A 27,773-nucleotide genomic window follows, 5' to 3' on the forward strand; every position below is an offset into this window, starting at 1 on the left:
TCTCTCTCTCTCTCTCTCTCTCTCTCTCTCTCTCTCTCTCTCTTTCTCTCTCTCTCTCTCTCTCTTTCTGTCGAGATTCTTATAAATTTCTAGTTTAAAATTTGGTAAAGCGAGGATAAAGCAACCCAGACAGCACTAGATCCCAAATCGGGATATAAGTCGTCTTTTAAACTTATCATAAGACATCTTAAAAATGTCTATAAGAAGTCTTATGTCCCGATTTTCTACATGCATGCTGTCCGAGGACGTTTATCCTCTTAGTCAGCCCAATCTTCTAGCTGCGCCACTGACGTCTGCGATCAGCAGTCAGCGGATCAACATTGGATAGCCATTTGGGATTTAGTGTCCAGCTTTTCCAGGGAAGACATAAAATAGTCGCAGGTGCACCGTCAGCCGACATAAACGCCCGCGCGTATATACGCAAACGGTATATATATATATATATATATACGCACACAACGGGAGCTACGGATTTTGCATCACGATAGAGGTCTGATGCAAATGCGAGATCGGATCGAAGACGAAACGCACCTGCGCCGGTCCATTCTCCTCGTTGCCCGAGGAAATTGATCGGCTAGAATTTGTATTCACATCGTGGGACGCTACTTCCGGCCTGGATCGACGCGTGAGCTCGAGATCACTTCGATTTTAACGCAAGAATTATGCGCGCTGCAGTCTGGCGTTGCGCCTTTTACGTGTATCATTTGGTTGATTTCTTAAATTGTTAACAATTAACGTTGATAAAAATGCGAAGAATGCGTTTTTAAATCACACCTTGTTTCCTCACTTTTTTTCTCTCCAACTACACAATTAGATAAGGAAAGAGTGCCAGCAAGCATATCTCTGTCCTTTTTAGACCTTTCATACAGCTCTCCAGTGTTTAGTCTATTGTATGTGTCATTAAGAAGTATCATAGATATGACATCTTTAAGACGTCATAATGGCGTCTTTAAGACGTTTTATGTTCCGATTTGGGACATTGCATTGTGTTCACTAAGGTATTATTTTGATCAATTACAGCGTATTTTTGCTTGCGCGCAGCAACGTAAAAAGCAGAAGTATGACAAGCGAACGACGCAGCGTGCCGAAGAGAGTCCAGTCACGAAATCACCATAAAATAATATGACTCTCGTCGTACTCTCTTAACGTTCGGAATACGGGATTTTCCTGTTTTCTACGCACGAAACGAACGATCGGCTGTTCGCAACGTTACAGGTTAACTGTAAATCAAAATTCAAGGGTCTTCCGGCATCCGATTAATTCGAGGAGAAGTTGCAGTTTTTTTTTTGCGTTGCGTACGCATCAGGAAAATAACAGATGCGTAATACAATATAATTCTTTAAAGACGGAAATTTATGCGACAACTCATTTCGCATTATTATTGCTCATGCTTATTAAAGATAATGCGAAAATTGCAATGCGGCTAATGAAGACATTGCAATGCGTGTGTCTGTGACGAAAGGAGCGAAAGGTTTAACGTGACAATCGATTGTGAAGGCAAGGATTTGTATATTTCATCTACCATAAGAGAATATTACGGAAACATATAGACTCTTCATTACCAAATGAAGAAGTTACAGGATCAAAAGTTTATTATAACAAATAATGCGAGTCTCATTGTGATCTCTAACCATCGATGTTGAAACTTGAAACTGATAATTTTACTTTTAACAACTTTATGATTAATTTTAATCGAAGAAATGAAGGAGATGTTGAAACGAACGATCAAATGAGCTTGAAGATGAGAAACTGGGCAGATAAACGACGTGTTTTGGACGTGCGCGTCACGTGTCCGTGGGTGCATCGCGTGGCGAGGTGCATCGACACGATGCACGGCGGTCGCCGCATGGCGATCATGCTAGCGGCTGTCTTTTTAATGCGGTCTGCCATATTTCAACCAGCCGATCTTTTTTTTTCAACTCGCGTACAAACGCGGAATGCCTGACAATCGGTCGGGCCGTTGCGGCGATAGTATTGTAAGACCGTGACGTATGTATTCATAAAGAAACCGTATTCAAATTACGTTTGTCAGTGGCTCAAGAAAATTTACCACGTTATTTTCCTTAAGATCTCAAAGGAAAGGAATCTGTACTTTGTTAACGATAATAATGTGCAAAGATATAAATGTTAATATTTGAATTTAAAATCATTAACTTTTTGTACTCAATAACCTAATAATAGCAAAGTAATAAACGTCGATGACTTTATTAAATTATTAATATTAAAGTAAAAGGAACGTTATTTTTCAAATATTATTTGCAGATTTTTATACAATAATATTATTTAGATATTATTTATAGATTTTTACGCAATAATATTATTTAGATAAATATTATTCAGATTTGGCAACATGCCTTTTGTTTTACGTAATACCTATATGAAATTGTGAAAAGTCAAGAGAGAAGAATAATTTTGTGAGCGCGCAGTGATAAAGCTGGGAGTGTTATGACACAGAAGAATTTTATTATCCTTTTTGTTACATGAACCGTGGCCTAAAAGTTCATCGAAAAAAGTGTGATCACAGATGAGGGTGTAGAGGGTCGTGCGGTTGTCCTCGGAGTGTAGAATTTTTACCGTTTCCGAGATTTCAGCAAGTATCCCGCGACGCCCAGGTCCAAATACCTGAAATTGATAAAGTCTCATGTAAGTTTCATGATAAAGTCGCATACAATTAAACGTACAATGAAACTGAACGTAATTATAAAAGCAAAACTTTTCGATTTAAATATCGTAAATATAAATCGCGCTTTTCTCAATTCATTACTTTTAAAAGTAAATACATAAAATGTGTTTTCCCAACTTTTTTATGCAATTCATAAGCAGATTTTATCTCGAGAATTTTGCGTTTAATGTAATTAATACTTTTTCCAGTTACATTATCGAACGAGAATTGCTCACAGAATTAATCGTTTAATTTTACTTCGCAGTTCTGCTATCGGTAAACAGCAATTGAATGAATTCACTGAGGATTTATGTGAAATAGCTAAATATTATCAGCGGCTGGTATTATCTAAGATATCTTAACTTAAAAAAAAATCATACATAAGCATTTAAAATAATTTACATGGTGATTTAGCGATTATTAATATTTCAGTATTTTAACAATAGATATTAATTTTTTTACAATAGACATTAATTAATTCAAATCGAGTCTCATTGATAACTTAATAAAGAAGAAAGACAGTTTTTTGCCAATTTACCTCCTTCGCGTTGTAACAATGCCACGTTTCTCTCTTTTTTCCGGCGTTATACGGCTTCCATCGGCGAAAACGAGTCTGGACGCAATTGCAGTCGGTCTTTCCGGTGGACCAGTAGTTGCTGACGGCACATTCGATAATAATCTTTTACCCTGACGATTTTCTTTTGATTTTCTTCTGACGTTTAAATCCGACGACACGACAATTTCATCAAACGTCTGGCCGAAAAATTCTAATTAAAAAAAAAGTAAAACATAAATGGTTTAATAAATTACTGAAGAAAAAAATTTAAATAAATCTCAATGTGCATCTAAAAAATTTTTGGATAAATAAAGACATAAAAATACATAATTTTTATCAATTAATTAAATCCTGACAAAGAGGCGAACAAAAAATGTCTTATTAAATATAATTAATATTTTACTATTGTTCTACACAATTTATGTGTATGTTCGCAAAAACAAGTTTAAAAAATCTTTAAAAATTCGAAAACTAATATACTATATACTATATTTTACTTACGTTTTTCGTTAGATGCCGTCTCTTGTGCATTGATTATGACACAGACTGAAGTGAATAGCAAAAGGGCCAAAATTTTTATCATTTTGCAACGGGAATTTTTATATGTCCAAAGATCGAAATTTTTGTTACCCTGTAAAGTAAGCAAACAAAGGTAGTAAGAAATTGTATGAAAAACAAGTTCAACGAAGTTGTCGATAAAATTTGATGTAATTTGTCCCAAAGTTTACATCATCGAGTTCACCACACATTATATGGTTAATAACGGCGTGGTTAGATTATTATTATTAACTGATTATAATAATACAATTACACTGTTATTAATACTATAATTGTCTAATTAACACCTAATTATCTGATCGCGATTGCCTCACCATCGACATGTACGATACCAAAAATAACTTATACAAAGCGTCAAATCTACGAATAAAAGAAATTAACTTTTATTCTTCCACTTACAGACTATTCGCATGGTATACCTACCAGACACACTAACAGCAAAAACTGCTTCAATCGCACGAAAAAATTACGCTAGCCGATTACCATTATTCTTGCGTCATGCCTGAGTACTCGAGAATTCTGAACATCCGTTAACTTCAAGTAAAATTCATTAAAAGGCCTTCGACGATTTCGCAATCACCATTCGTAAGAGAACGCGAGTTCGAAGAATTATTAATTGAGTCACTTTCTAGAGCAGTTGGTATTGACTTGGAATCTTACGTAAAAGCAACGGATTGTGCAACTCAATGACGTTATCGCAATTGGACGATCACTCACTCTACAGTACGAATCTCTTAGATTATAATTAAATATTAGAAATGTTAGAAGTAAATATTAGAAATATTAGATTATAATTAAAGATTAGAATTATGAATGAAAATGGAATTAAAATGTATATAAAAGTGCAAATGTATTGGAAGTTATCCAAAGTCGTCAAGGCATGGATTATGAATAAACTAACTAATTAAAGATTAGAATTAAATATTAGAAATATTCCCTAAAGAACATTATAATTAATATATTGTAGAAAATCCGAGCAGTTAGAAAAATATTGTTTTAGAAAGGATTTTTTTTTATAATAACAACAAAAAACAGAAACTAATATAATGTCTCTCGAATCGAGTGTATTTATAAAGCAGTTAATCAACTTTCTCTTCAATCAAAGTTTTCTCTTAAAAAATGTAATTTCCTTTTTATTGTAGCAATTAATCGCGCTCGTATCGTTTTCAATTTAACGAACACATTTAGGCGCGATATAAACTGAGAAAAAAAGAAGACTAAGAGGAAACATATCGGAGTGTCGTATCGTTCGAAAAAATAAGTCGTACCGAGTTCAACACTACTGTTATTTAACTCTTATCACTGTTATCTTCGCGCGTCATCCTCCCCTTCGACCTTGTGAAATGACAGAACGAGCCTCTTACGAAACGATACGGCTTCACTTATATTTGTAATGGACCTCGGGGACTTAACACTTAATACCTAGCAGTACGTATCTCGACTTACCGGCGATAAGTTGAGGATATACTTTCCGAGTCGACAACCGCACGAGAAATGCGAGCACAATGACGCGGGAGCCTTCAAGAAAGCATCGCGGGTTTGCTATAGTGCGTGGAGAACAGGAACAGACCCGCGGGTACCCATCGGGAGGTGGTGCTTTAAAGACGTCATATACTGTAGTCTATTGCACCGGCCGGACCACTTTCTATTTCATTTTTTTTCCTCTCGATTCTCTCTCCCTTCGTGTCTCTCTCTCTCTCTCTCTCTCTCTCTCTCTCTCTCTCTCTCTCTCTCCCTCTCTCTCATTTGATCTTTCCTTCTGTTTATCCGGACGACTCCCATACTCTCCGTCTCTCTTCCTTTTTACTCAGACGGAGGGACTGGTTTACCGGCTGGCAGGGCCGTAGGTGCCCAGGAGCGGCTAAACAATGGTTAACGACGGGACAGGACCTTTAACGAGCCTCTTTGACGCGTCTCGGGTGTCGTGGATGTCACTTCTTCAGGGTGGATCCGCCGCTGCAAATCTAGAAATGCCAACCTCAATAACGAGGATGCAAGGACCGGCTGAGAATCCGTCCAGGGGGTCAATCATGAATCTTTTCCCCTAGGGTGGAAACGTGAAAAATGAAAAATCTCTCTTTCTATTGATGTTAAATAGAAAAAGATAGTCATATAAAACTTTTCATTTTTCACGTTCCACTTTAATACATGATTGATCCCCAGAATATAATTTTTCTCCCACGTAAATCAAGAGAATAAAAGTTCATTGACTTGAGTAAGGATTTCATGTTAACAATAAGACGACGATAAAATAAAGTTACTTAAATTCCCAGATTACGGAAGAGTTGGAACGGGACTCCAGTTTTCTGCACGAGCCTACGTGATTTCGAGGCGTAAAAGATAACACGTTTAATGGTCTTCTGTAGTTTATAAAATAACAGGGTACGTCCAATGAGCCGCGATTAATATTGCAGCGAATCTTTAACGAACGAGCGTAATTTCTCGAATGTTCTTCAGTCTCCAGACATTTTCATTATGATTACCAAGCGGGAATCAATTAACACAAGTATACAAATTTTCAATAAACGCAACTGTTTAATTGTCATTTATACAAATTGTTCCAAGAAGAGGGATTTAAAAAAAAATTCTAATTGAATATGCGAGAGAATATCAGACAGTTTCTTTTTTCTGCAAGTCTCTTTATTTTCATTTGTTCCTCCTTTAAAAATATGATAATAATTACTAGATATGCATTATTTATTATCAGTAGAGAGCATTAGAATTATAAGTCTGGTCCATTGGTATATTTTTCGCTAAATAACAAATAAACTTTTGGCCGAAGATTCACAATGTTCCTCGACGAGCGCATCTTGTACATCCGTCCTCGAGGGCGCCGCTCCTCCCGGCTGTCCGAAAAGAGAGGAGAGTGAAGAGAGAGTATCTCGAAAGAGGAGGAGGAGGAGGAGGAGGAGGATGCTGCGCTGCGCCGGCGAGGATCGCGTGTGCGGTTCGTCCGGTCATTGCACGCCGAGCTTTTCGGATCTCGATTTCAGGGGCCCTTGCTCTTAACAGGGGCCCTCCTCTCTTCGGGCTTCCTATCCCTTTGTGCCGTTTATCCAGCGACCCTCCGTCTCGCGGCGTCCTCTCCCCACTCTTCGTCCGTTCTACGGATGAATCCCTCCATCCTTGCCCTTCTCGCGTCAAGATTTACCCACCGTCTCGCTCGTTCATTCGCGAATCGCGCGGCGCTACGTCGCGATATTTTTATTCAGTTTTATTTTGGGGAACATCTGGTGGCTGGCATGCGGACAAAGGAAACTTGCTCGCTCAGAAAATCCTCACGCAGGAGGCAAGAGGGTGGCTCGCGCGCACGCGGTTAGGCTTATTTACTTGCTCCTAGTGAGTGACGTAGAATGTTTGTAAACAATGGGCCCACAATGATGGCGCAGAGAGACGATGATGGTGAAATGAATTAGGGGCGATTCGGGGTTCCGCGTAGCTGCTCGCTCCTGGGATCTGCGGAGAATAGGAAACGCTTTACATTTAAGATACATGTAATATGCTTGCTTCTGTTAATATGATTATTAAGTCAGCTGCGCAAATATAATCACTTAAGAGTACATACAGAACAATATCATTCTACAGCCAAAGAAAGCAATTACTTATTTTATTTATATTGTTTTACGTAATAGTTTTCTTCAACAAAGAATATTTTTTTAATAATAGTTTTAAGATATATTTAGCACAAGGTTTTATTATTTTGTGCTCAAAACAATAATGTGTTCTTCTTTCAAAAATATTATATAGTTATGTAAATTGAATTTTTGCATTAATTAAATATTCTTGTTTGAAGTACTTTGCTAAACTCTAGAATATGTTTTGAGTAAATGTAATTCTTGTGATGACTTTATGGTAGATTTGCGAATATCTAAATTTATCAAATACCTAGAACAAGTAATATTTACTTGCAAGTAGTATGTACTTTTCTGTGTGCAGTAAAGAGAAAGTTTCAAATAAAATTGAGAATTTCTAATGTTTTTTAAAATGATAAGACAGCAATAAAGATAATCGTGTTTTTTTCTCTTTTTTTAAGATACGTCGTGTAAAAGAAGCAGACTTTATTTTCAACATGTTCGGCTGAGTCATCTTCAATGAAAAGAAGTAAGCCTCTAGTAATCTCCTAACTACATTTAACGATTGTGTAGCGAAGGTTGCGTCGACACGGGATTACACACGTTTAAAATCGCATTACGAAAACGCAGCTAAGCCATCATTGTCTCCCGATTACAGTGCAGCGTAATAAAACGTTTTTAGTTAACGGAGTTATGCAAAAAACAATGTTGAAGTCTTGCAAGCGTAACTTTGAAAGTCGAGAAAAAAATATTAATTGCACAAAACTACGGGATTAATTTTAGAATAAATCTCCGAGGATTTGAAACAAAATAATTTTGATATACAACTCAAACGATGCATGCGAGCCGCATCGCATCGTTAAGTTTAGAGTGAAAAAATTGGCACGCAATCTTGTCATGCTTGTTTTCTGCGCTATAGCAATCCGAAGCGATCCGATTTAAACTCGCTCGCTCAATCCCCGAGCTCTCTCTGACTCCCTTCGGGAACAATGGCCATTTACTGCATGTCCGAGCGTCGTCGCAAGTGTGTGCATAATCGGCACTCCGATTCGCGTGTAGGTGCGTCTCCGGGAGACGAAAACGGACCGGTTCGTCGCACCGAAAAGGAAAGAGGGAAAGAGAGAGAGAAAGAGAGAGGAGCGTCGTACCTAAACATAGGACGGGTCCCAAAACAACAATATGGCGTCTGGCCGTCCCTTTAAAACGAGTTAATCCGTCTGTCTGGCCGTCTGCCGATCGCCTGAGAACCAAGAAGATTCATTTCCCCTTTGTTCATTCTTTTTCACACGTACCCCGAAAAGGACCGTGTGCCTCAATGGCACAATGCGCGAACGCCGCGCCAGCTCACATTCATCGGGCCTTTCCGGGCAGGTCCCACAAACATACGCACACACAAATGTATACATAAACACACATACACACTATAATCGCTGCTCTTTCGCGCATACGAACGCATACACTCCGGCAAAAGTGAAATACGCCCGTATTTCCCCGGCGAAGATTGTTGCGTCTTCGGGGTCCGCCATTGGGCCCATTGCGCCGGACAGATGTTTCAGAGGCCCGTTTCATCCGCGTTGCGGGTCAGAGCAACGCGGAGTGTCAGGGGGCACAACGAGATCGCGGTAATATAATGCGAATCGCGGATTCCCGGGCCCGACCTCCAAGCCCCTCAGGTTCGTTGACCTATGTTTGAGACGAGTCCGGCGCAATTTCGTGGGCGGCCGTGTAGCGTGTATTATGCTGCAGCATCCTAGGGGTTTAACCCTTCTTGAGATGCGAAAGATGCGATACTATATTTCTCGGTATTCTACACGATATGTGAGTTTTGCGTAATATAAAATAACATAATAAATTATATAATTCATATTCAATTACTTCGACTTTTCGTACAATATAATATAATCACAAGCAACAAAAATATTCGTAATTGAGTAGCAAGATCTTTCAAAAAATTTTTACTTTTTTTTTTTCAAAATGAAGAAGGTATAATCCGTTTACATTCGCGATGACAAAATAAAATACAAGTTAATTAATTAGTTTTATATATATATATAAAACAATATAAATGTATTTTTGCGGTAAAACGCAAATAATCAGTTACGTTATTTAACGTATTTCCGCATATTACTCTTTTCTTGTTATAACAGTGCGCAGAGATTATGATAGACGACAAAACAAAATATGTTTATATGTAGAGAAACCCGGGGCATAATGGGCTAAAGTCTAAACAAGTTTAAAACATATTAAAAATAAATTAATTAATTAATTAATTTTGCACCAAATTATTCTTTGAAATATCCACTACAAGAAAAACAAGTTATACTGCGAAAGAATAGTTTAAAAGGATGAAATTATTGTTTCATTGAAAGCATAAGTTTTCTTTGTTATGCATTTTATGCGGGGCATAATGGGATACCTCGCAAAACTTTTTATTAATGTTTAAAATTTCTTAAAAGTAAATTATTAAAACACGCAATATATGTACGAAAGTATTATTACACTTTTAATTAATAACAATTGCTTATTAATAACATTTTTCTTATTAAAATATAAATAAAATTTAAAACTTGATATAATAATCTTTAGCATCAATATTGCGCAACATATAGGTATTTACTGATAGTGTATGAAAAAAAAATTAAACATTTTAAGAACACAAGGCATTATATCTCATTAAGCCCCGAAATGTATAAGTTCACTTTACGTAATATAAATCTACAGATAATCGATATTTACACAGATACTTTACTAAATTGACAAGAAAAAGTTATTTAGTAACGTAAATGTACTTACAGGAATAAAAAGTAGAATTTTATCATTGTTTATCTTATGTTTATCGAATATCAAAGAAACTGCAACTCAGTCGCGGAGAGCACAGCGAACATATTAAACAATTTGTTAGCATCTTTCAGCTAAAAATAATATCAAAACTGATAACTACACGCGGTTTAGAGACATTTAAGAATAATAATTTCGAAACATTTTATTACGTGGCAGCATCTCTGATGTAAAAAGATATTGACCATATCCCATTATGCCCCGAGTTTCCCTATGTCAGCATAATTAGTTTAGGTAAATATTTAATTAAATGAACATATACAAATCTAGGATGTATTTGAATAGGATATCCAGCCCGCGATGCTTACCGTTTTCTAGGATTCAAAATCCATTTTGTCCCGACGCGGACTGAGCAGCGCTGAACGAGGCTGAGAAAGGCCCGATGTTAAAACTCGCGCTCTGTGCATTGGCCTGGCTGTGTCCTCCGCCATAAGGACCACCTCCACCTACAGATCCTGCTGATGCTGAGGCAAAAGACGCTCCTTGTCCGGTATGGTGATGGCCGCCGTAGTCCGGTTGCCATCTGCGTGAATCAGAAAGTAAAATGCAAACGGATTATCTTGCGCATTTCAGTTCACAGACATTCGCAAAGAACTATAGATTTTTCTTAAATCTTTTCTTAAATCATAAATTCTTATAAATCATAAATTTTTCTTAAATCATAAATTCTTATCATAAATAATAAAATAATGTAAATTGTCACGTTTACGTATAAAATAGCCGTTTTCGTTTTTTTAATTAAGTAAAATAAATTGGATAAGCTTTGTTGGAAGTCCACGAGTAGAAGAGAAGCGGGCTAAATGAAAGGCAGACGCGGTTTTAATTTTAAAAATAACGCTTAATAACATTTCTATGTATTAGTAATTAGACATATTTACCAACTTTAGTAAACTAAAGTGTCTTGCAACACAACTCAGTTGGAGTAGTAAATTCCCTCCCTCTTAATTAAATCGCTTTGATTTAAAGATGCATAAAAAAAAAGAAGTGTCAAATCAACACTGATATACTTGTACATATGCAAAAATATATAATTTTGAAATGAGATATATTGCGTTAAACAAAGAAAGTTTGCTATATAAAGTCATTTATATAGTTAAACGAAGTTTTGTATAGTTCAATCAAGAAAAAAGAGTTGAAATAAAAAGTTGAAATTCTTATAAAAATATTATATATTCTTTCGTATATACAAGTATATCAGTGTTGATTTGACACTTTTTTTCTGTGTGCTAAGTAAAATAATATTCTACACGTACCCTCCTCCACAGCCATAACCACGACATCCATGTCCTCCGATAAAACCGTGTGGCTTATGGTGGCTATAGTAATGTTTTCGCCTGTTTCCGTAACGGAAGGAACGCGCATCATCATTGTAATCATAATAATCACTGTAACCACCTAATAAACCGAATTGCGGCGATCTTTGCTCTCTTGTGGCCTCTAAAATAATACGCATTCACCTCGTACACTAATATTTAAATAATATATTCTAATTATATATTAATATTTGAATAGTTAGATTATTAATACTGCACAGCTCTCTTCAAAAGAATAAAAAAGCGCATTGTATAAACATCATAGGGGAGACCGGGGCTAAGCCGACACTATTTTTTCAAAGGCAATTTTTAATATTTAATTAAAATTTTTAGGCAAATTCAATGGTATATATTTAAAGAGTGTTTCTTCAGGTACAAAATTGATTCGGGAAATTTTGCTGTACGTCGCTTTGTTTTGCCGCCAGAAAAGGAAAAGTGACGCAAAGACAAATTTTCAAATTGAAAAATGCCGGGGTAAACTCGACATTTTGCCTGATCGACACAATTTGATCTGGAACTTATTTTTTATTGTTTGAAACTAAATATACATTTGTTTATCGTGTATTTAGAAAGTACAAAAATTTGGAATTAAGTAAAACAATCATTGGAAATAATGAGAACAAAAATTGTTAAACAGTCAATTATTTTCATCTAAACTCATGCCTGAAAAACAATTTATGCAAGTAAATTCGCGATTACACGTGCGCACAAGTTTGTCATGGGCCATATGCTGCATTACAAGCATCGTTTATTATTGGGAACTAATAAAACAGCGTGTCGACTTAGCCCCGAACGTCGTTTTTTACTTTTGTTACTCCAAAAATATAAAAATTTTGAAAATATGCAAAAATTATTATCGGATTCGTATAAAACATCGAATTTTCCATCAAAATTACTTACCGGTAGATTCGCAAGAGTAAAGCTCTATGAAAGAGTAGACATTTTCAAGAGATCAGAAAAATTACTTTTTACTATCAAAAACGCTTATGTCGCGTTAAAAATTACACTATAACTCAGAATGTTACCAAATTCCGTTGATAATACTGGCACATAAAGACGCATTTACAGTAGGAAAGGCAAGTTTCTACGATAGATTTAAATTGGCAAAAAGCCTAGTGTCAAGTTAGCCCCGTTGTCGGCTTAGCCCCGGTCTCCCCTACATTGCGTATGAAAATGCATAAATTTTTAAATTATTTTTGCAATTAAAATAACTTTCTAAATATTTTTTTCTAAAGACTCGATTGGTTATAAAAAAAAATCTTGATTAATTAATATTATTTTGATTACTAACCGATTTCGGAGGTATTGTTCACAGTCAAGGCAACGGGATCCACCACATCAGAATTCGCCACTGTTTCCGTCGGTTTACCAAATGATTCTTTCAGAAAAATCGCGCCAAGCGCCGCAATTAAAAGCAAGCGTCTCATCGTGAAACGGAAGTCACTGTTACTTGTCGAACGTCTAAAAAACGATTTGAAGCTGAACACTCGTTTCACATGCTTTTATAGGAAATCCCTTCACCTCAAAATTCAAGGAACTCACCCATAATTTCACAATGTATCTCCAAGTGTTAAGAAACGGTCATTGGTCTGCGTAAAGTGGACGACCTTCCGTTCCAGGGACGACCGGAAGTAGGCCGAAGACTAGCCGAGTATACAAACGAAGGAATTCTCACGCCGATATTGACACAGGCTTGACGTCGATCGCGCGTCCGAAAGTACTGCATATTTATTTAAACTTATTCTCATGTTATATATGTATGTACATACGTTTCTTATAATCCTGGAAAAAAAAGATGATCTTTTTTTCCCGCGCTATTTCTTAATAATTTAGATATAATTAATCATTAATATAATGCAGTATTATAAGTTTTCATATTCGGCAAATAATAACGATATATAAGTGTTGCACTTTGTTGTCAAGTGTTTGTGTAACAAGTGAGAGAAAGAGACAGAACATGTATTTTTATTTTTATATAAATTGTAATTAATATTTTAAAGAATTCTATCGAACGATTGACCTTTCGCTGTCCAGGGACAAGAGAAAGTAGACGGAAGACTAACATACGTGCACACGAATAAAATTCTTACATCAACAGGCCTTAATGTGTAATAATTTTTTGATCACACCGAAAGTATTTTTACACGCCCAAGTGAACTTATATCTTTGGTTCGTAGATATATTATGCATATATTTACAATCTTCAAGAAAGATCAAAATAATAATATTGTTTTCTTTTTATGTCAGAATTACTTCAAATAACACTTCGTAAAATATTAATAATATCAAAGTTTTTTTTACATTCCTAATTAAATATAAATTTTCTTAATGCTTTAATAAAGATTTTATAATATTATAACTAAGAAAACGCATACAGTAGAATTGTGTTTAATAATATTTATAAACTAAAAAAGACAAAATTACTCAAGGAAATTCACACTCCAATGCGAGGAAAAACGTGTTAATGATAGTTATTATACCTGATGTTTCAGCGATGATTCAAGATGCGCAAGTAATATTTAAAATCTGCTTCGGAATAAAGAATGTCAATCTTAGTTTTTCGTTTCAAACATTCTTGATAAAATCAAAATTTTTGCAGATTTATGTTAATTATATTCTACGACAAAATTATACATCTATGTTATGTTTCGTTTACTTTAAGGGTCTCTTTCAATCATCGCCTATCGAGTTACACGATAATTTAATGATTTAAGATATTAACTCTATATTATCGATGCAAGGAAAAAATCGATATGAGGTATTAATATGTTGATGACGACAATTAAAATGCTGCTTAAGTATCGACAAGATCACAAATTTTATTAAATTCTTACATGCTCACAATTCGTGCAATAATATATTACATAAGAATGCATAAAAGACACGTCCATTAAACGCATACACACACACATATTATATATATAATAACGATAACGCGTGATAATAAACGATAATTCTGGGAAATCGCTGAACAAATGACACGCGCAGCGTAAAAAATGATTATCAATAATTACGTATTAATTACGACAATCGCGTAAGAATTTGCGTATTCGAACAAACAACATATGCATCATGATTGATTCTCTCTGGTGGCAGCCCTCTCTCTATCTCTCTTTAGTTTCCTTTCTTCGCTGCTCTCTCCCTCTCTCTTTCTCTTTCTTTTTCTCTCTTTTTTTCTCTCTTCATCTTTGCGATTCTCTCTTCCGTTTTCCTCGTTCATACTCTCGCGCGGAACAAGTCCGACGAGTTTTTATCCCCGTTGTTTCCGACACTCCAGAGACGCCTGCCATCGTGAGAATAAAGACAAAAAGAGGAGATGCTGCCGGTACCAATCAAATAACAGCAAACGCTGTTATTCCCCGATTTCATAAAAATGCATGAAGGCGTAAGCACGCTCAGTTAGATCGTCGAGTATTACCCTTACGAGTAACACAGTTGAGATCGCATTTGTCTCTTGGGATCTCTAATTAACACGAGTTTTCTTGGTCCAAATCAATATTAGATAAAGCAGAAAGCAAAAAGATATTGCATAAAACAAAAAAATAAGAAATAAACGAATAAATCGCATAGAGTTATTTCGGGATTTTGAATTTAATTGATCACATTTGCAATAAAAACTTTTATAATATCTTTATTATTATATATCTCATTGGCACGTTTCATGTAAATCACAGATCCAGAGGAGGCAATCTACACGCAGTTAATTATACATAATTTAAGTACGCTTATAAATATAAAGAGAGTATTAAGTTAAGATCTTTTTTAGGTGCCTAAGTATATGTTTACGCGAGCGTTACTTCTATAGTAACTTACGATAATTCCTCCGTGTAAACGGGATTCTGTAGTAAAGCTCGCGTAAACGTAATATATGGTATTAATCGTACTATGTGTATTAAAATAATTCCGACCGTAGAATGCACTGAAAAAAAGTTTGGTTAGAATAACCAAAAGCTTGGTGAAATAGCTTCAACTAAAGGGTTTAGTGATTATGACGAAATATTTGGTTAATGTTAACCGAATTTGTTAATATTAACCAAATTTGTTAACATTAACCAAATATTTCGTCATAATCACTAAACCCTTTAGTTGAAGCTATTTCACCAAGCCTTAGGTTATTATAACCAAACCTTTTTTTCAGTGTGTCTCGGATGAGTATAAAAGTGATTTAATCTGAGGCAGATATGTCATTATTAATCAATTAAAGAAAAGTCTGTAGATTTTCATATCTAAGAATTGCCAAAGAGCCTTATTCTGTCTTAAATTCTAATGTCATAATTTCAATCTTACGCATACACACACATTTCGTCACATCGAGCGAAACAATGTTCGATCTGCCTCCAACGCAATTTGCGATACAAATACAAATAAATTCTTACACGTTTTCTAATAAATGCTCAAGACTGTTTATCCATTTTCAAATAATTTCAATTTCGAGGAAAGCTGCAATTTCTAACAATCATATACGTTCAAATTTATAACTCGTGATTATAAACTTAAACGTACTTATCGGCAGTTTTGTGATACACACACTGATTGTGAGAAAAAAATCCATGTTTAAATGATCGGACAATCGTTTGAAAATTAACGGGTAATTCGATAACTTTCAATCGAAATTATAAAAAGCCGATCAAGGCCAAAATAATGTCCGATTAATGATATCCAATTATCAATGATATCTGAATATCATATCGGACATTATCATTGATCAGACATTATTTTGGCCTCGATCGGCTTTTTATAATTCCGATTAGAAGTTATCGAATTATCCGTTTGTTAATTTTCGAACGATTGTCCGATTATTTATTTCTCTTGTCAGTGCAGTTTTATGAAAAAAAGATTTTCCTGAAGTATCTAAAAATTTAGCTAAATACAGATCTGAAAATAATTTTGTCGCATTATCAAAATAATTATAGAACACTCAAACTGATTGCTAAAATGTCAAAATTTTTTACAACATTATTATCATACTTCAGCGACTTACTCTAAATATTTTGATGGTGCAACAAAATTATTTTTGGATCTATATCTAGCCAAATTTTTAGATACTTTAGCAAAACCGTTCTTTACGTGTATACGTACTTTTAATGTTTTAATAATTAATTTTATAATCCTCGTAAAGTTAGGCAATATCATATTCGTACCGATTACGTTTTGTTTGTGAAACATCAAAAATGTAAAATCGGAGTATTACATCGCTCCTATGGCCGAGAAGACCTCTTCGAGTTCTTCTCGTCGAACGCCTTCGTCGTATCACAATGTTTAACTGAAGATCAGCATGTCCCTGATGTCGGTTGAGGCCGACGCTTGGCTCGACGCCGAACTCTTCGATCCTAATTCACCACCGTAAGATCCTGAAGACGCACTGCTGGACGCGTCAGCTTTCGCAGATCCCGATCCGTTAGTAGAAGCCGACGATTTGCTGCTTGCTGATGCCGATCCACCGCCGGACGCGATTGCGTTGGAGGACGCCTGAGCGCTGGCGTTTGAGCCTGCGGGATAGCGAATCATTTAATTACGACCAGTCCCGACGCCACAGCCTCCGCCATGGACAACGCCGACGCCTTGGCCTCGGGGCTTAGGTCTGTGGAAAAGGGAACACGAAAAAGCTCTGTTACGATCACTCGTCCGATGGACATACAAGCACATATGAATGTGGAGCTTTTGATCGGATTTCCCATCGGGATGCTGTGTGAGTTTTTTATCATTTTTCCAGCCAATGACGTTTGTGACTAATAGATGAAGGTGCTGGGAACGTGCGCGATAATGAGATACCTGATGTTCTGCGACTTGGGGATTGATTTGCGATGACGGTGAACGACTGGTTTTCGTCAGTTCGGTCATTAATTGACAGTGATATAAGACTGAATAATTTTTCATCTCTTGTATAATACGCGAGATGAATTACGCGCTGGAGATTGTTAGAGGAAAGACGCATCGTTTTGTTCGTCGACGCATTTGTTCGACGATCATCTGAACGATGAATATTTACATATAATAGAATGTTACGTGTCAAAGATAAACATCGACAATTACATAATGACGGTAACAATTAAAGGAAGTCGTGCTTATTACTAATAAAGTAGTGACTATTTTAGCTGCCAGTTTTAAATACTACGCGCTATGCAACGGCACAAATTAACAAATTTCCCGAATTTGGAGATTTACATGCGTTTGATACGTAAATTTTTTCATACAGGACATCACACACAACACATATATAAATCTTTACGTATAAACGTAAAACACATATATACCTCCTCCGACAGATCCGCCGAGTCCACCTTGACCACCATGTCCACCGGCATGTCCCGTTCCTTTAACGCCGTCTCCGTATCCACCGAGGACATTACCGGAACCTCCAGCGTTAGCATTGGCATTACTATTGGCATTGGAAGAACCTCCAGCATGTCCGCTGGGAATGTTTGCACCACCGGTTCCATACGCACCGCCACCTTGACCGTAAGAGCTACCGCCGTATCCGCCGTGACCTCCAGATCCTGCAAGAACGGGTCCATGTCCGCCGGATCCTCCCAAGTTATCGCCGGCGGCTCCAGCATTAGCGTTGGCGTTGGCGTTGGCTGCAGCATTGGCATCGGAAAAACCTCCAGCATGTCCGCTGGGAATGTTTGCACCACCGGTTTCATATCCACCACCACCTTGACCGTAAGAGACTCCGCCGTATCCCCCGTGACTTCCAGATCCTGTGACAACGGGTCCATGTCCGCCGAATCCTCCTAAACTACCACCGGCAGCTCCAGCGTTAGCGTTGGCGCCAGCGTTGGCGACGGAAGAACCTCCAGCATGTGGAGCGGGAATGACTGTACCACCGGTTCCATATCCACCGCCACCTTGACCGAAAGAGCCTCCGCCGTATTCCCCGTGACCTCCAGATCCTGCGACAACGGATCCATGTCCGCCGGATCCTCCGAAGCTACCGCCGGCGGCTCCGGCATTAGTATTGGCATTGGAATTAGCACCAGACGAACCACCGACTTGTCCACCATAACCTGCACCGGTTCCGTGACCACTAGGAACTCCCGAAGATCCGCCTATGGGTCTATATCCGTCAGAACCAACTAATATAGGAGTTTGCTTGATCGGTCCGTATCCTCCTCCAACACCACCGGCTCCAGCGCCCGCTCCAGCGCCGGCGTTGGCATTGGCGTTGGCGTTGGCAATAGCGCCAGCATTACCTCCGAGCGAACCTGGAAATCCTACTCCGACTGATTGTCCGGGGTAAGTGGTAGGAATGCCTTTTGGTTTCTCGCTCAAAATATCCGAACTTCCCAGTTGATAATTCACTTCTTCTCCTCCGCCATGGGATACGCCGCCATTGAAAAACGGATTATTCACGCCTATCGGTTTTTCTCCGATGACACCAGCTTCCGCGTTTGCGTTGGCAGCAGTATTGCCATTGGAAAACCCGACGGGATTTAAGAAGGGATTGTTAGCGCCGATCGGATGACTGTCTTGCCCTGATGATTGTACTGGATAGATTGAACCACCTTGTTGTTGATATTCTTGTTGTTGATACCCTTGTTGTTGATGCCCATGTTGTTGGTACCCTTGTTGTTGGTACCCTTGTTGTTGGTACCCTTGTTGTTGATATCCTTGTTGTTGATAACCACCGTGTCCCCCCAGGACACCTTCGCTGTTTCCGCCTGCACCAGCCTGAGCATCAGCATTGGCGTTAGCATTTGATCCCGCGCCGCCTAAGAATGGATTGCCTTTATAGGGATGAGTTCCTTGAACGCCGCCAATTCCGTAGCCATCAGCTGTAAAGAAATATTTAAAATATATTAGTTTTCTCTTATCATATTTGTATAACATTACATATGACACATGAAGATCGATACATGAAAACATGCTATATACAAGTATGAAGATTAAAATAACACGCGTCATACAAAAATCACGAGGTTTATGCTCTCAGTCTCAGTCACGCTTAACATCAGATTTTTCGTTCCGTGTATTTTCCATTTAGAGTGCGTGTCATGATGGAGGAAAACAGCGAAAGTGCATTATTAGGCGGCGTCCTTGTTTCTTGTCTCTCTCTCGTCGTTACAGAAATATTTAATTAAAGAACATCTTAAAAACTGAGATTTTTAACCTTCAACTCGAGTATAACACACAAAACACACGCACACACACACACACACACACACACACACACACACACACAACACGGAAAATGTTTTTCGTTTACACATATTCTTGAACACATATAACTTCCGTCCAACGTAAAGCATAAGATGTTTTGATCGGCGAAGCGAGGAGTACATGAAACGATGTGCACGTTAATTATGTAAATTAGCTGTACACAAAGAAACTGATTATTCACGAGTATTTTGAGTGGCTCTTAGCCAATTCGAATTTCATTACCATTTAATTACCAACATTGTACACCCATACAATAAGACATATACAAAGAGTAGCACAGAGGTAGTCAAATGACGTATTAATAACGTCTTAATGAAATCTCTTACGTCAATAATACGTCATTAAGACATCTTTAAACGTCATCCTGCTACCTAGGACGATTATGACATAGATTCTATGAAGAATTGCGTAAAGACAGTGCAGAAAAATGGAGCTGCCTTCAGTTAGTGCGTAGAAGTCGATGACGACACGATGACTTTCAAGTGCGCTCGATCATGAAGTATCACCTGGACTAGGCCCCGCCGGTTCCTCGACGATGATAATCTCGACGGGCTGTTGTTTCGCTTTGCCGTAATTCGGACGACGGTGGTGATGGTGGTAATGGGGCAGACTCGGACGATGATACGGCGGGTATTGCGGAGTTTCCTCGACAACGACAATCACATCTTCCTTACCTGCTCCATGTGGCTGGTAGGGTACCGGATGGATTACAGACGACGGGGATGGTCGAGCGAGTGGCAGCGTGTTTACGGGAATGACTTCTATTCTATCTACTTCTCCGCCAGGATACTTGTCGGGAATCACGCCGCCACTAGACAGGACGTTTGCACCAGCGTTCGCGTTAGTATTACCGATGTTCTGGGGCAGGGAAGGATAATATGAGGGACCAATCGGCTGCACTCCGCCACTGCCGATGACATTGGCATTTGCATTCGCGTTCGCGTTAGCGTTAGCGTTAGCACCGGACTGAGAGCCACCGTAACTTCCGTAATTCGTCGGTTGATGGACTGGATGAGAATCGCCAGGGTAATAACCGCTGGTCCCGCCATTATTGCCGTAATACCCCCCGGGAATTCCCGAGGAACCTACGTTAAAAGCGCATCATTTGTTAACGTGTTGATGATAATGATAAAAATGATAATAATAAAAGTAAAAATTTAAACGCATATTTGAATAAAAAATACCATTGTTAGAAATAGTTCTAGATAATTAAAAAAATGGAGTTATCAAAGTAACTTATACAGCATAAAACGAAAAGTCGGAATTTTGTCAAGATATCTCAAGATGCTAAAAAATCATAATATCTCCAAGATATCTCATATGTAATAGCATAGAATATCCGGATAATATTTTTAAGGTGTAATACTTATATTATATAAAGAACAAATATTTTAAGACTTTTATTATTGTTACTTCTCAATCGGTCTAACATCCTGTTTAAACCGCACGCTTTAAAGGAAGTTCAAAACTTTAGAAACATGTCTTTATTTGTGTACATACGCGACAGCATACCTTGTACGTTACCAGTGGCAGACGCTTGCGCGTTTGCGTTTGCATTCGAACCGCCGTATCCTCCGTATCCGCCAGCTTGAGCATCCGCTTTCGCAGAAGCGGAAGCCAAGCCGCCGCCGCCGCCGCCGCCACCGCCGCCGCCGCTGTTCGCCGTCGCCGACGACGAGGCCGAGGAGAATCCACCGCCGACCCCAACAGGCCCGAAATTCAAATTTCCTCCTAACGACTGGGCATTAGCCTGGGCATTAGCATTGCTACCGCCTTTAGGCTTCAAGAGTCCTAACGGGTCCAACAAACTGCCGACCCTGCCGACGTTGCCAGCGACCAAATCGCGTATTACGCCTTTACAAATAAATTAAGAAGATTATCCAAAGTGACGTTGTATGATAACGTTATTTACGACTTTTTTCTGCACATTCCGTGATATTTTCTCTTTTATCGATTAATTCCACTAAAAACTTATTATCTTGTCTGAATATTTAATAGAAAAACAAATAAGGTACTTTTTCTTTGCCAGTGAGTAATACAATTAAACAACTCCTTTGCTTCGACCAAACTGGCAGTATTTATTAATTTAACAAGCACTAGCGATTTGGTCGAAGCAAAGAAGTTGTTTAATTTTATAGAAAAAGTCAATAGTTATTTTAATTCTTTTTAATTTCGCAGAAAAAAGCCAGAAGTTATTTCGGTGTGACATAATCTTCTCAAATCAGACATTAGGTCATCATTATATAAATATCTAGAATCTGGCCATAACATTCCTCTTAAATCTTAAGTTGTGCAAAAGGAAAAAAAAGATTTAAAACTCACCAGGCTTTGCAGAAGAGTCCTTAATCGAAAGCAGCACCACTACCGGCACCAAACACCTAAACAACCTCATGATGAAATTTTCACTTCCGAAATGATTAAAAAAATTCCGTTATTTGTCTATCACGCACGTATCTCTCCTTGTTTTTATCTGTCTCGCCGATGGTCGGAGAGTCAAGAGCGACTGAAGCTCCCGCACGAGGACAACATCTTATATACGACACACGCGTGGATTTTACGTCGGACAATAATTGACCCCTCTCTCTCTCTTTCTCTCTCGTATCGCGTTCTCCGGCATATGATTCCATTTAGAGGATTCCCTGCAATATTTCATTTCTACGAAATTGACATTGATCCCGAGAAACATTACATTTTAGAGCAGTATACTTTTTTGTGCTATAAACTTTACGCAAACTATGCAGTTATAACATTGGATATAAACGTTACATCGAATACTGATAATTTTGAAAATGATTGATGAAAGCTGATCGAACGACAACAATTTTGCCGCTTGATTGTGATTTGTAGAGTCGGTTATCAAGGTCTACTCATTTCGGTGAAGTATTCATTTATTTTCGCTCCCGGGTCATTTTTTTCCGTTTATTGAAGGATGCAGTAAATATGAACAATCCAATAAAAAGTGATGTGTTTTTACGATTTTATGTTAGCTTTAGTTGTAAATAATAAAACTTTGGAAAAAATATAAAAGAAGGACTAGGGGAAAAAGAGAAAAAAAGGGAGAGAAAAGCAATATAGTAAAAGAAGTTGTTAGATTTATTTATCAGTTCTTTTTTTAATTTTTTAACGCGTGTGAACAAATAAATCAATTTTCTTTTGCAACCCATTTCGAAGGTTTTTATTTAGAGAAATAATTGCAAATATTTGTATTAAGCGGAAATATTATTTCCGATGATAAAATAAAGACACACTAACTACTCCCGGCTCTTGCATAAGCAATAAATTTAATACCTAAGAAAAATATTGATTTCCAAACAGTCTTAGCGATGTGACGAAGTCATTTGCAATTTAAGCAGTCAAGATGACATATCTCGCAAGCATGTGTATGGAGATTCACTAAAATCTGTCTCCTCTTTATACCGATGACTATACGACAATCAATAATCGTATAGCTAAAGAATTGAAGATATATATTTTTCACAAATTTAAGCGGAATGTAAAATGACAATAAACGGCATTCAAGTTTCTATAATTTATCTTATAAAGACATTTTAATTATTTTGTTAATTAAATAAAAAAATTAACACTTATTGTATGGTGTACTTTATTTTAAATTTAATATAATAATATCTCTTGTACAAATTATTATTTATCGTGTTGATCTTTCTAAAAGAGAAACATTTTGTAAGTGTAGCAAAATAGAACTCGAGAAAAAAATTTGGCTTATTAATACAGACAAGCAATGACTAAATGTTACAAAAAAAAAAACAATTTATCTTTTCTCTGTCTTTTATTAACATAAATAATTACAACCAACCTACGTAGATATATATCCGAGTAAGCGTTGTCCATAAATTCAAATCGTATAAGCGCGATGTGATCGTAAGTAACCGAGAAAAATTGATAGAGAATTGACAATATCAATAATTAATATTAATAACTTTTTTACATCTCATATTACTCGCTAAATATTCGTAAAAAGTCAAATTTAATAATAATTATTAGAATAACTATATGAGAAGGGGATATAAAAAGTAATATATGCAGGGAAAAACCAATGAATACACATGGAAATAACGGGCTAATATTTTGAAATAATAGAAATAAAAATTGCAGTCCTCGAAATACTCTCTTTTGCAGTGACAAATTTTATTACTATAGCAATGAAGATCTATATTAGGTCAAGGAAAGAATATAATAAGATAAAGAAAAAGATTAATTAAGTTCAAGTTTTTCTAAATTCAATATATTTGTACGTATGTAATTATATCGGTATCAGTTTATCAAAAATATGTTATCAAGATTTTTATACTTAAATTAAATTAAAGACAAATTTTATTACAGTTAAAAAAGTAATAAAGAAATATACTAAAAATCGCAAAAATATAAATAAAAATATTTATAATGAGTTTTATGTTAATTAAACTTGGCTGGTATCATTTTTCAACATTAATCTCGAAGAAATAAATTTTTGAAATTGCTTCGTAGAGATAATATTTCATTGATAATTTCGAAAAATTATTAAAGGATATTATTTTTTAGTGAGTACATTATGGTGAAGTAATTATGTCTGCGGTCAAGCAATAGTAGGTATCAAGCAATAGTCAATTTAACCAGTCACAAACACGAAGCTATTTCGTAAATTCTTCCTTAAGCTTCTTGCGAAACCTGTATCGTTCCGGTTCTTCAAGGTCAGGTTCAATGACTGGCCATCGATGAATTAACTGCTTGCAGAAATCCGGTAACGCCTAAAAAATCGTAAAACTTAATTGTAAAAAGCACGACTTGTAATATCGATAATAGTTAAGTATATCCGATTTAGTTGTATATTAGGAGATGCAAATATATTCGTTATATCTATCAAATTTTGTTGTATATACATACTTTGTTTAAACTGATTCTATAATTGCAAATTAAAATCATTAATGCTAATTTTGTGGGAAGATAAAGAGATAGAAACATACTTTCTTTTTTTATAGTGTTCAACTATCGCTTGTCTGTATTCGTGAATCAAATCTTCATATAATATGTATATGCAAATCTAAATAAAATTTGAAATAAGGAGGGAAGAGAGAGGAAGCAGAATTGGAAACGGAGAGGGAAAATGATAGAATAATAAGTTAAGACGTTTAAATAAAAGAATCTGGCCCAAGTTAAATACAGGAAAGAATTAGAAAAGCAAACATAGCAATGAGAGGTGTATAATGGAGAATTGGGAAGAAAAGATTTGGAAAAAATTGGAAAATAAGAATATGGATGTTTGACATTTAGACGATAATGAAAGATATGATATGGGAGATATGGGATTGGAACAATTGAGGGAAAATGGAAAGTATCCACAAAAATTTTTTAACTCTCCGAGAACACACCTATATATTTTTTTATTCACGGAGAACACTCTGGGTCACTCTGACCCTACCACACACCTTCATCGTCTACCATTTTAAATTGACGAGTGCGATCAGCTTGAAAAAATTTCCAGATGTACTTGGAACATTGTTAAATCAATTGATATAAATAAAAAGTGCTGTTGGAATTATTTACATATTTAAAAAAAATAAAAAAAAAAATATTTAAAAAAAATTTTTTTTAATTTTTTTAAATTTGTAAATAATTTCAACGGCACTTTTTATTTATATCAATTGATTTAACAATGTTCCAAGTACATCTGAAAAATTTTTTAAGCTGATCACACTCGTCAATTTAAAATGATGGACGATCAAAGTGTGTATATAGGATCAGATTGACCCATGAGTGTACTTTAAAAAAAAACATAATTTACGAAAAAAAAATTATTTTTTTTATTTTTAATATTTTTGGTTAAAAATTTTTCTGGCAAAAAAACAGGGTCAAATTGACTCTATGTGTTCTCGGAAGGTTAAATAGATAGTATGAGCTGATTATATATAGATAACACTTGAAAATATCATAAAGAAAGAATTTAAGGGAAAAAATTCAAGATTACAAGTTTAAAAAAAACATGGAGATACAAAGAGAAAGTAGAAAGTAAGGAAAATGGATTAGCGAGATCATACTGAGAGAAGATAGAGAAAACAGCTAGAAGAGCAAAGAACTTATCGAAATAAGAAAAAAACAGAATTACAGTAATGAGTAATGAAGGAAAAAGAAATGGATGTGATAAGGAGAAAACTACAGGAATGCATTAAGGTGAAATGGACGAAGGTAGAATAGAAAGAAAATTAAAAAAGGAAATAAAAGAAAAAAAGATAGTAGAGGCTAAGAGAATCGAAGTGCAACAAATGGTACAAAAGAAATATAGACAATGGAATTATCGAAGTATTTGACGAAAGAATGAAAAAAGGAAAGATGAGCAAAGATAGCAAGGCTGGGGAATAGAGTCAAACAGTCAAAATATTAAGAAAAGGAAGGAAACAGAAATGCGAACTGTATGGTTGGAGAGTTGAGACGTGGCAGCATGCATTGGAGGAATATATCGAGTGGACAGACATAGAAATTTAAGAGTAGATGATAGAGTTATTACGAAAGGAAGCAAAGGAGACAAAACAAAAGGGAGAAAGAAAGTAGAGCAAAAAAGAAAAAGCAACAAGACGGACAATAATAAAACAAAATAACATAAAATGTGATATGAATATGACATTGATAAGTTCATAATGTAAAAAAAATAGGTATTTATAATATGTTACTTGTATAATATTTAACATATAAAAACAGAAGTTATTGTAAAGGCCTCTGCACAATGAAAAATATAAGGAACAAGGAACAGATATTAGCGATTAGGACTAAAGAATCAGGAATAAAGTTGAATGCACGATGAAAAATACAGGCAACAGAAATAGGAAATAACACATAGATTTTTAACCTATCGAAAGCCGTGTATTAAGGCTACACCAGCTTTATTTCTTATTTCTAATCGCTAATATCTGTTCCTTGTTCCTTATATTTTTCATTGTTCGGGGGCCTCAACTCTTCGGGGAGTCAATAAAGACACCTGACTAACTAATAAAATTTAAAATATATAAATAAATATAAAATATAAATATAAATTACACTGTATAATGTAAATAATGTTAGCACTTAAAACATAGTAACTGTAGTTCCTGAAGAAAGAGAATAAACAAAACAATAAGCGTGTAAATTTTTCTTTAATGTAGTGAATCCGTTATCAAGTAACATACGTAACTCTTTTACATAATTAATTCAGATTCCCCTATTAGAAATAGGGAATCCGTTGATCGTGAATTTAAAACAGCGTTACTCAGAGTTGGTTGAATAATGAAACGGAGCTCGATTTCGTTCCACGTATATTCGTATAAGCGGCCGGAAAATAAATAATTATCTTTGATGATAATACGGTCGGTCTCGTCGCTAATCATAAATACAGATATTCGTATACATGAACGCTTGATCTTTACTTTGCAATAGTAGTTCGTTATTTCCATTTACGTCATTATAATGACGGATGATAAGCACGTGAACAAGCTACTTGATTCTCGAGTATAAATGTTTATCTTCAGATAATGACTTTCTAATCTTTAATTCAAGTTGTAATTCCATGTCAATTGGTCCACGAGGATTCACCGTGCATGTCAATAATCGGGGAATCCCCATGATGTGGCCAAGGCAAGCTTGTGTCATAAAATAAAAATGGTATCTTCATCTTAAAATTATTTATTTTATCCATAAATGTAATATAAGAAATGTTTCTACATATATTTGGTTACATTATTGTAAATTACGTATTATATCTAAAAAAAAACTCATGAAAAGTGTGTAAATTTTGCGATAAATTAGTTTTTACGACGTCTCTCAAGCCAGTTGTTAAATATAAATTTTTATAAAACATATATGTCAATTAATTTAAATCTTATTTATCAGTTTTTATATTTTATTGTAAAAATTACCTGGTAGAAATTTGTGCAGTTTGACCGAACACCCAAGCAGTTACTATAGTATTACTGACTAAGATTTCTTTTTATATACAAAAATATTGCATATAGCCACTGGGCAAAATTAGTTAAAGCAAGAGATGAAGTTATAAATGTCAAAGTTACAATTGTCAAAGATTGGAAGTGACGAATGAGAAAAATACACACGTAAATAAGAGATATGTGAGTAACAAAAAATGTTATTACTAT

At 36.0% G+C, this 27,773-nt stretch overlaps 3 protein-coding genes and 1 long non-coding RNA gene across 8 annotated transcripts; 1 reads left to right on the forward strand and 3 right to left on the reverse strand.

The window, feature by feature from the left end:
• Nucleotides 1-2,441: 2,441 nt before the first annotated feature.
• LOC112468258 lies at nucleotides 2,442-5,314 on the reverse strand. 2 transcript variants are annotated; one of them, XM_025037374.1, is made up of 4 exons: nucleotides 5,223-5,314; nucleotides 3,720-3,849; nucleotides 3,201-3,429; nucleotides 2,442-2,622 (listed from the first exon to the last, which is right to left on the reverse strand). In XM_025037374.1, exons 2-4 carry the CDS (start codon nucleotides 3,799-3,801, stop codon nucleotides 2,571-2,573), a joined length of 363 nt encoding a protein of 120 aa, XP_024893142.1. In that variant the 5' UTR covers nucleotides 3,802-3,849; nucleotides 5,223-5,314; the 3' UTR covers nucleotides 2,442-2,570. The 2 variants fall into 2 exon arrangements, with proteins under 2 accessions (XP_024893142.1, XP_024893143.1); XM_025037375.1 differs by lacking the exon at nucleotides 5,223-5,314 and adding an exon at nucleotides 4,200-4,446.
• A 143-nt stretch (nucleotides 5,315-5,457) lies between these two features.
• Nucleotides 5,458-10,590, forward strand: LOC112468259. 2 transcript variants are annotated; one of them, XR_003042369.1, is made up of 4 exons: nucleotides 5,458-6,158; nucleotides 6,559-7,270; nucleotides 7,810-7,877; nucleotides 10,505-10,590. It is a non-coding gene; the product is annotated as an uncharacterized LOC112468259 (long non-coding RNA). The 2 variants fall into 2 exon arrangements; XR_003042368.1 differs by having other exon boundaries at nucleotides 5,458-7,270.
• Nucleotides 10,591-11,378: 788 nt separating this feature from the next.
• Nucleotides 11,379-13,279, reverse strand: LOC112468256. Its single transcript, XM_025037372.1, has 3 exons — nucleotides 13,042-13,279; nucleotides 12,791-12,960; nucleotides 11,379-11,623 (listed from the first exon to the last, which is right to left on the reverse strand). The coding sequence occupies exons 2-3, from the start codon at nucleotides 12,924-12,926 to the stop codon at nucleotides 11,430-11,432; spliced, it is 330 nt and encodes a 109-aa protein (XP_024893140.1). The 5' UTR covers nucleotides 12,927-12,960; nucleotides 13,042-13,279; the 3' UTR covers nucleotides 11,379-11,429.
• Nucleotides 13,280-16,378: 3,099 nt separating this feature from the next.
• Nucleotides 16,379-22,175, reverse strand: LOC112468228 (glycine-rich cell wall structural protein 1.8-like). Of its 3 annotated transcripts, none has more exons than XM_025037328.1 (5): nucleotides 21,982-22,174; nucleotides 21,172-21,513; nucleotides 20,166-20,744; nucleotides 17,754-19,274; nucleotides 16,379-16,988 (listed from the first exon to the last, which is right to left on the reverse strand). In XM_025037328.1, the coding sequence occupies exons 1-5, from the start codon at nucleotides 22,049-22,051 to the stop codon at nucleotides 16,759-16,761; spliced, it is 2,742 nt and encodes a 913-aa protein (XP_024893096.1). In that variant the 5' UTR covers nucleotides 22,052-22,174; the 3' UTR covers nucleotides 16,379-16,758. The 3 variants fall into 3 exon arrangements, with proteins under 3 accessions (XP_024893096.1, XP_024893098.1, XP_024893097.1); XM_025037329.1 differs by lacking the exon at nucleotides 16,379-16,988 and adding an exon at nucleotides 16,995-17,080 and having other exon boundaries at nucleotides 21,982-22,175; XM_025037330.1 differs by lacking the exon at nucleotides 20,166-20,744 and having other exon boundaries at nucleotides 21,982-22,173.
• Nucleotides 22,176-27,773: the final 5,598 nt, after the last annotated feature.

This window comes from Temnothorax curvispinosus, unplaced genomic scaffold, assembly GCF_003070985.1.
Source record: "Temnothorax curvispinosus isolate PA1 unplaced genomic scaffold, ASM307098v1 QBEX01018237.1, whole genome shotgun sequence".
NCBI classification, from domain to species: Eukaryota; Metazoa; Arthropoda; class Insecta; order Hymenoptera; family Formicidae; genus Temnothorax; species Temnothorax curvispinosus.

Coding starts and splice junctions, on each gene's coding strand:
- LOC112468258 (XM_025037374.1), bottom strand. CDS start 3,801: ATGATAAAAATTTTGGCCCTTTTGCTATTCACTTCAGTCTGTGTCATA. Junction 3,430..3,719: donor GACGGCATCTAACGAAAAAC/GTAAGTAAAATA, acceptor TTTTTTAATTAG/AATTTTTCGGCCAGACGTTT. Junction 2,623..3,200: donor ATTGTTACAACGCGAAGGAG/GTAAATTGGCAA, acceptor TATCAATTTCAG/GTATTTGGACCTGGGCGTCG.
- LOC112468256 (XM_025037372.1), bottom strand. CDS start 12,926: ATGAGACGCTTGCTTTTAATTGCGGCGCTTGGCGCGATTTTTCTGAAA. Junction 11,624..12,790: donor GAACAATACCTCCGAAATCG/GTTAGTAATCAA, acceptor GTATTATTTTAG/AGGCCACAAGAGAGCAAAGA.
- LOC112468228 (XM_025037328.1), bottom strand. CDS start 22,051: ATGAGGTTGTTTAGGTGTTTGGTGCCGGTAGTGGTGCTGCTTTCGATT. Junction 21,514..21,981: donor GGACTCTTCTGCAAAGCCTG/GTGAGTTTTAAA, acceptor TTATTTGTAAAG/GCGTAATACGCGATTTGGTC. Junction 19,275..20,165: donor ACCGGCGGGGCCTAGTCCAG/GTGATACTTCAT, acceptor ATTTCTTTACAG/CTGATGGCTACGGAATTGGC.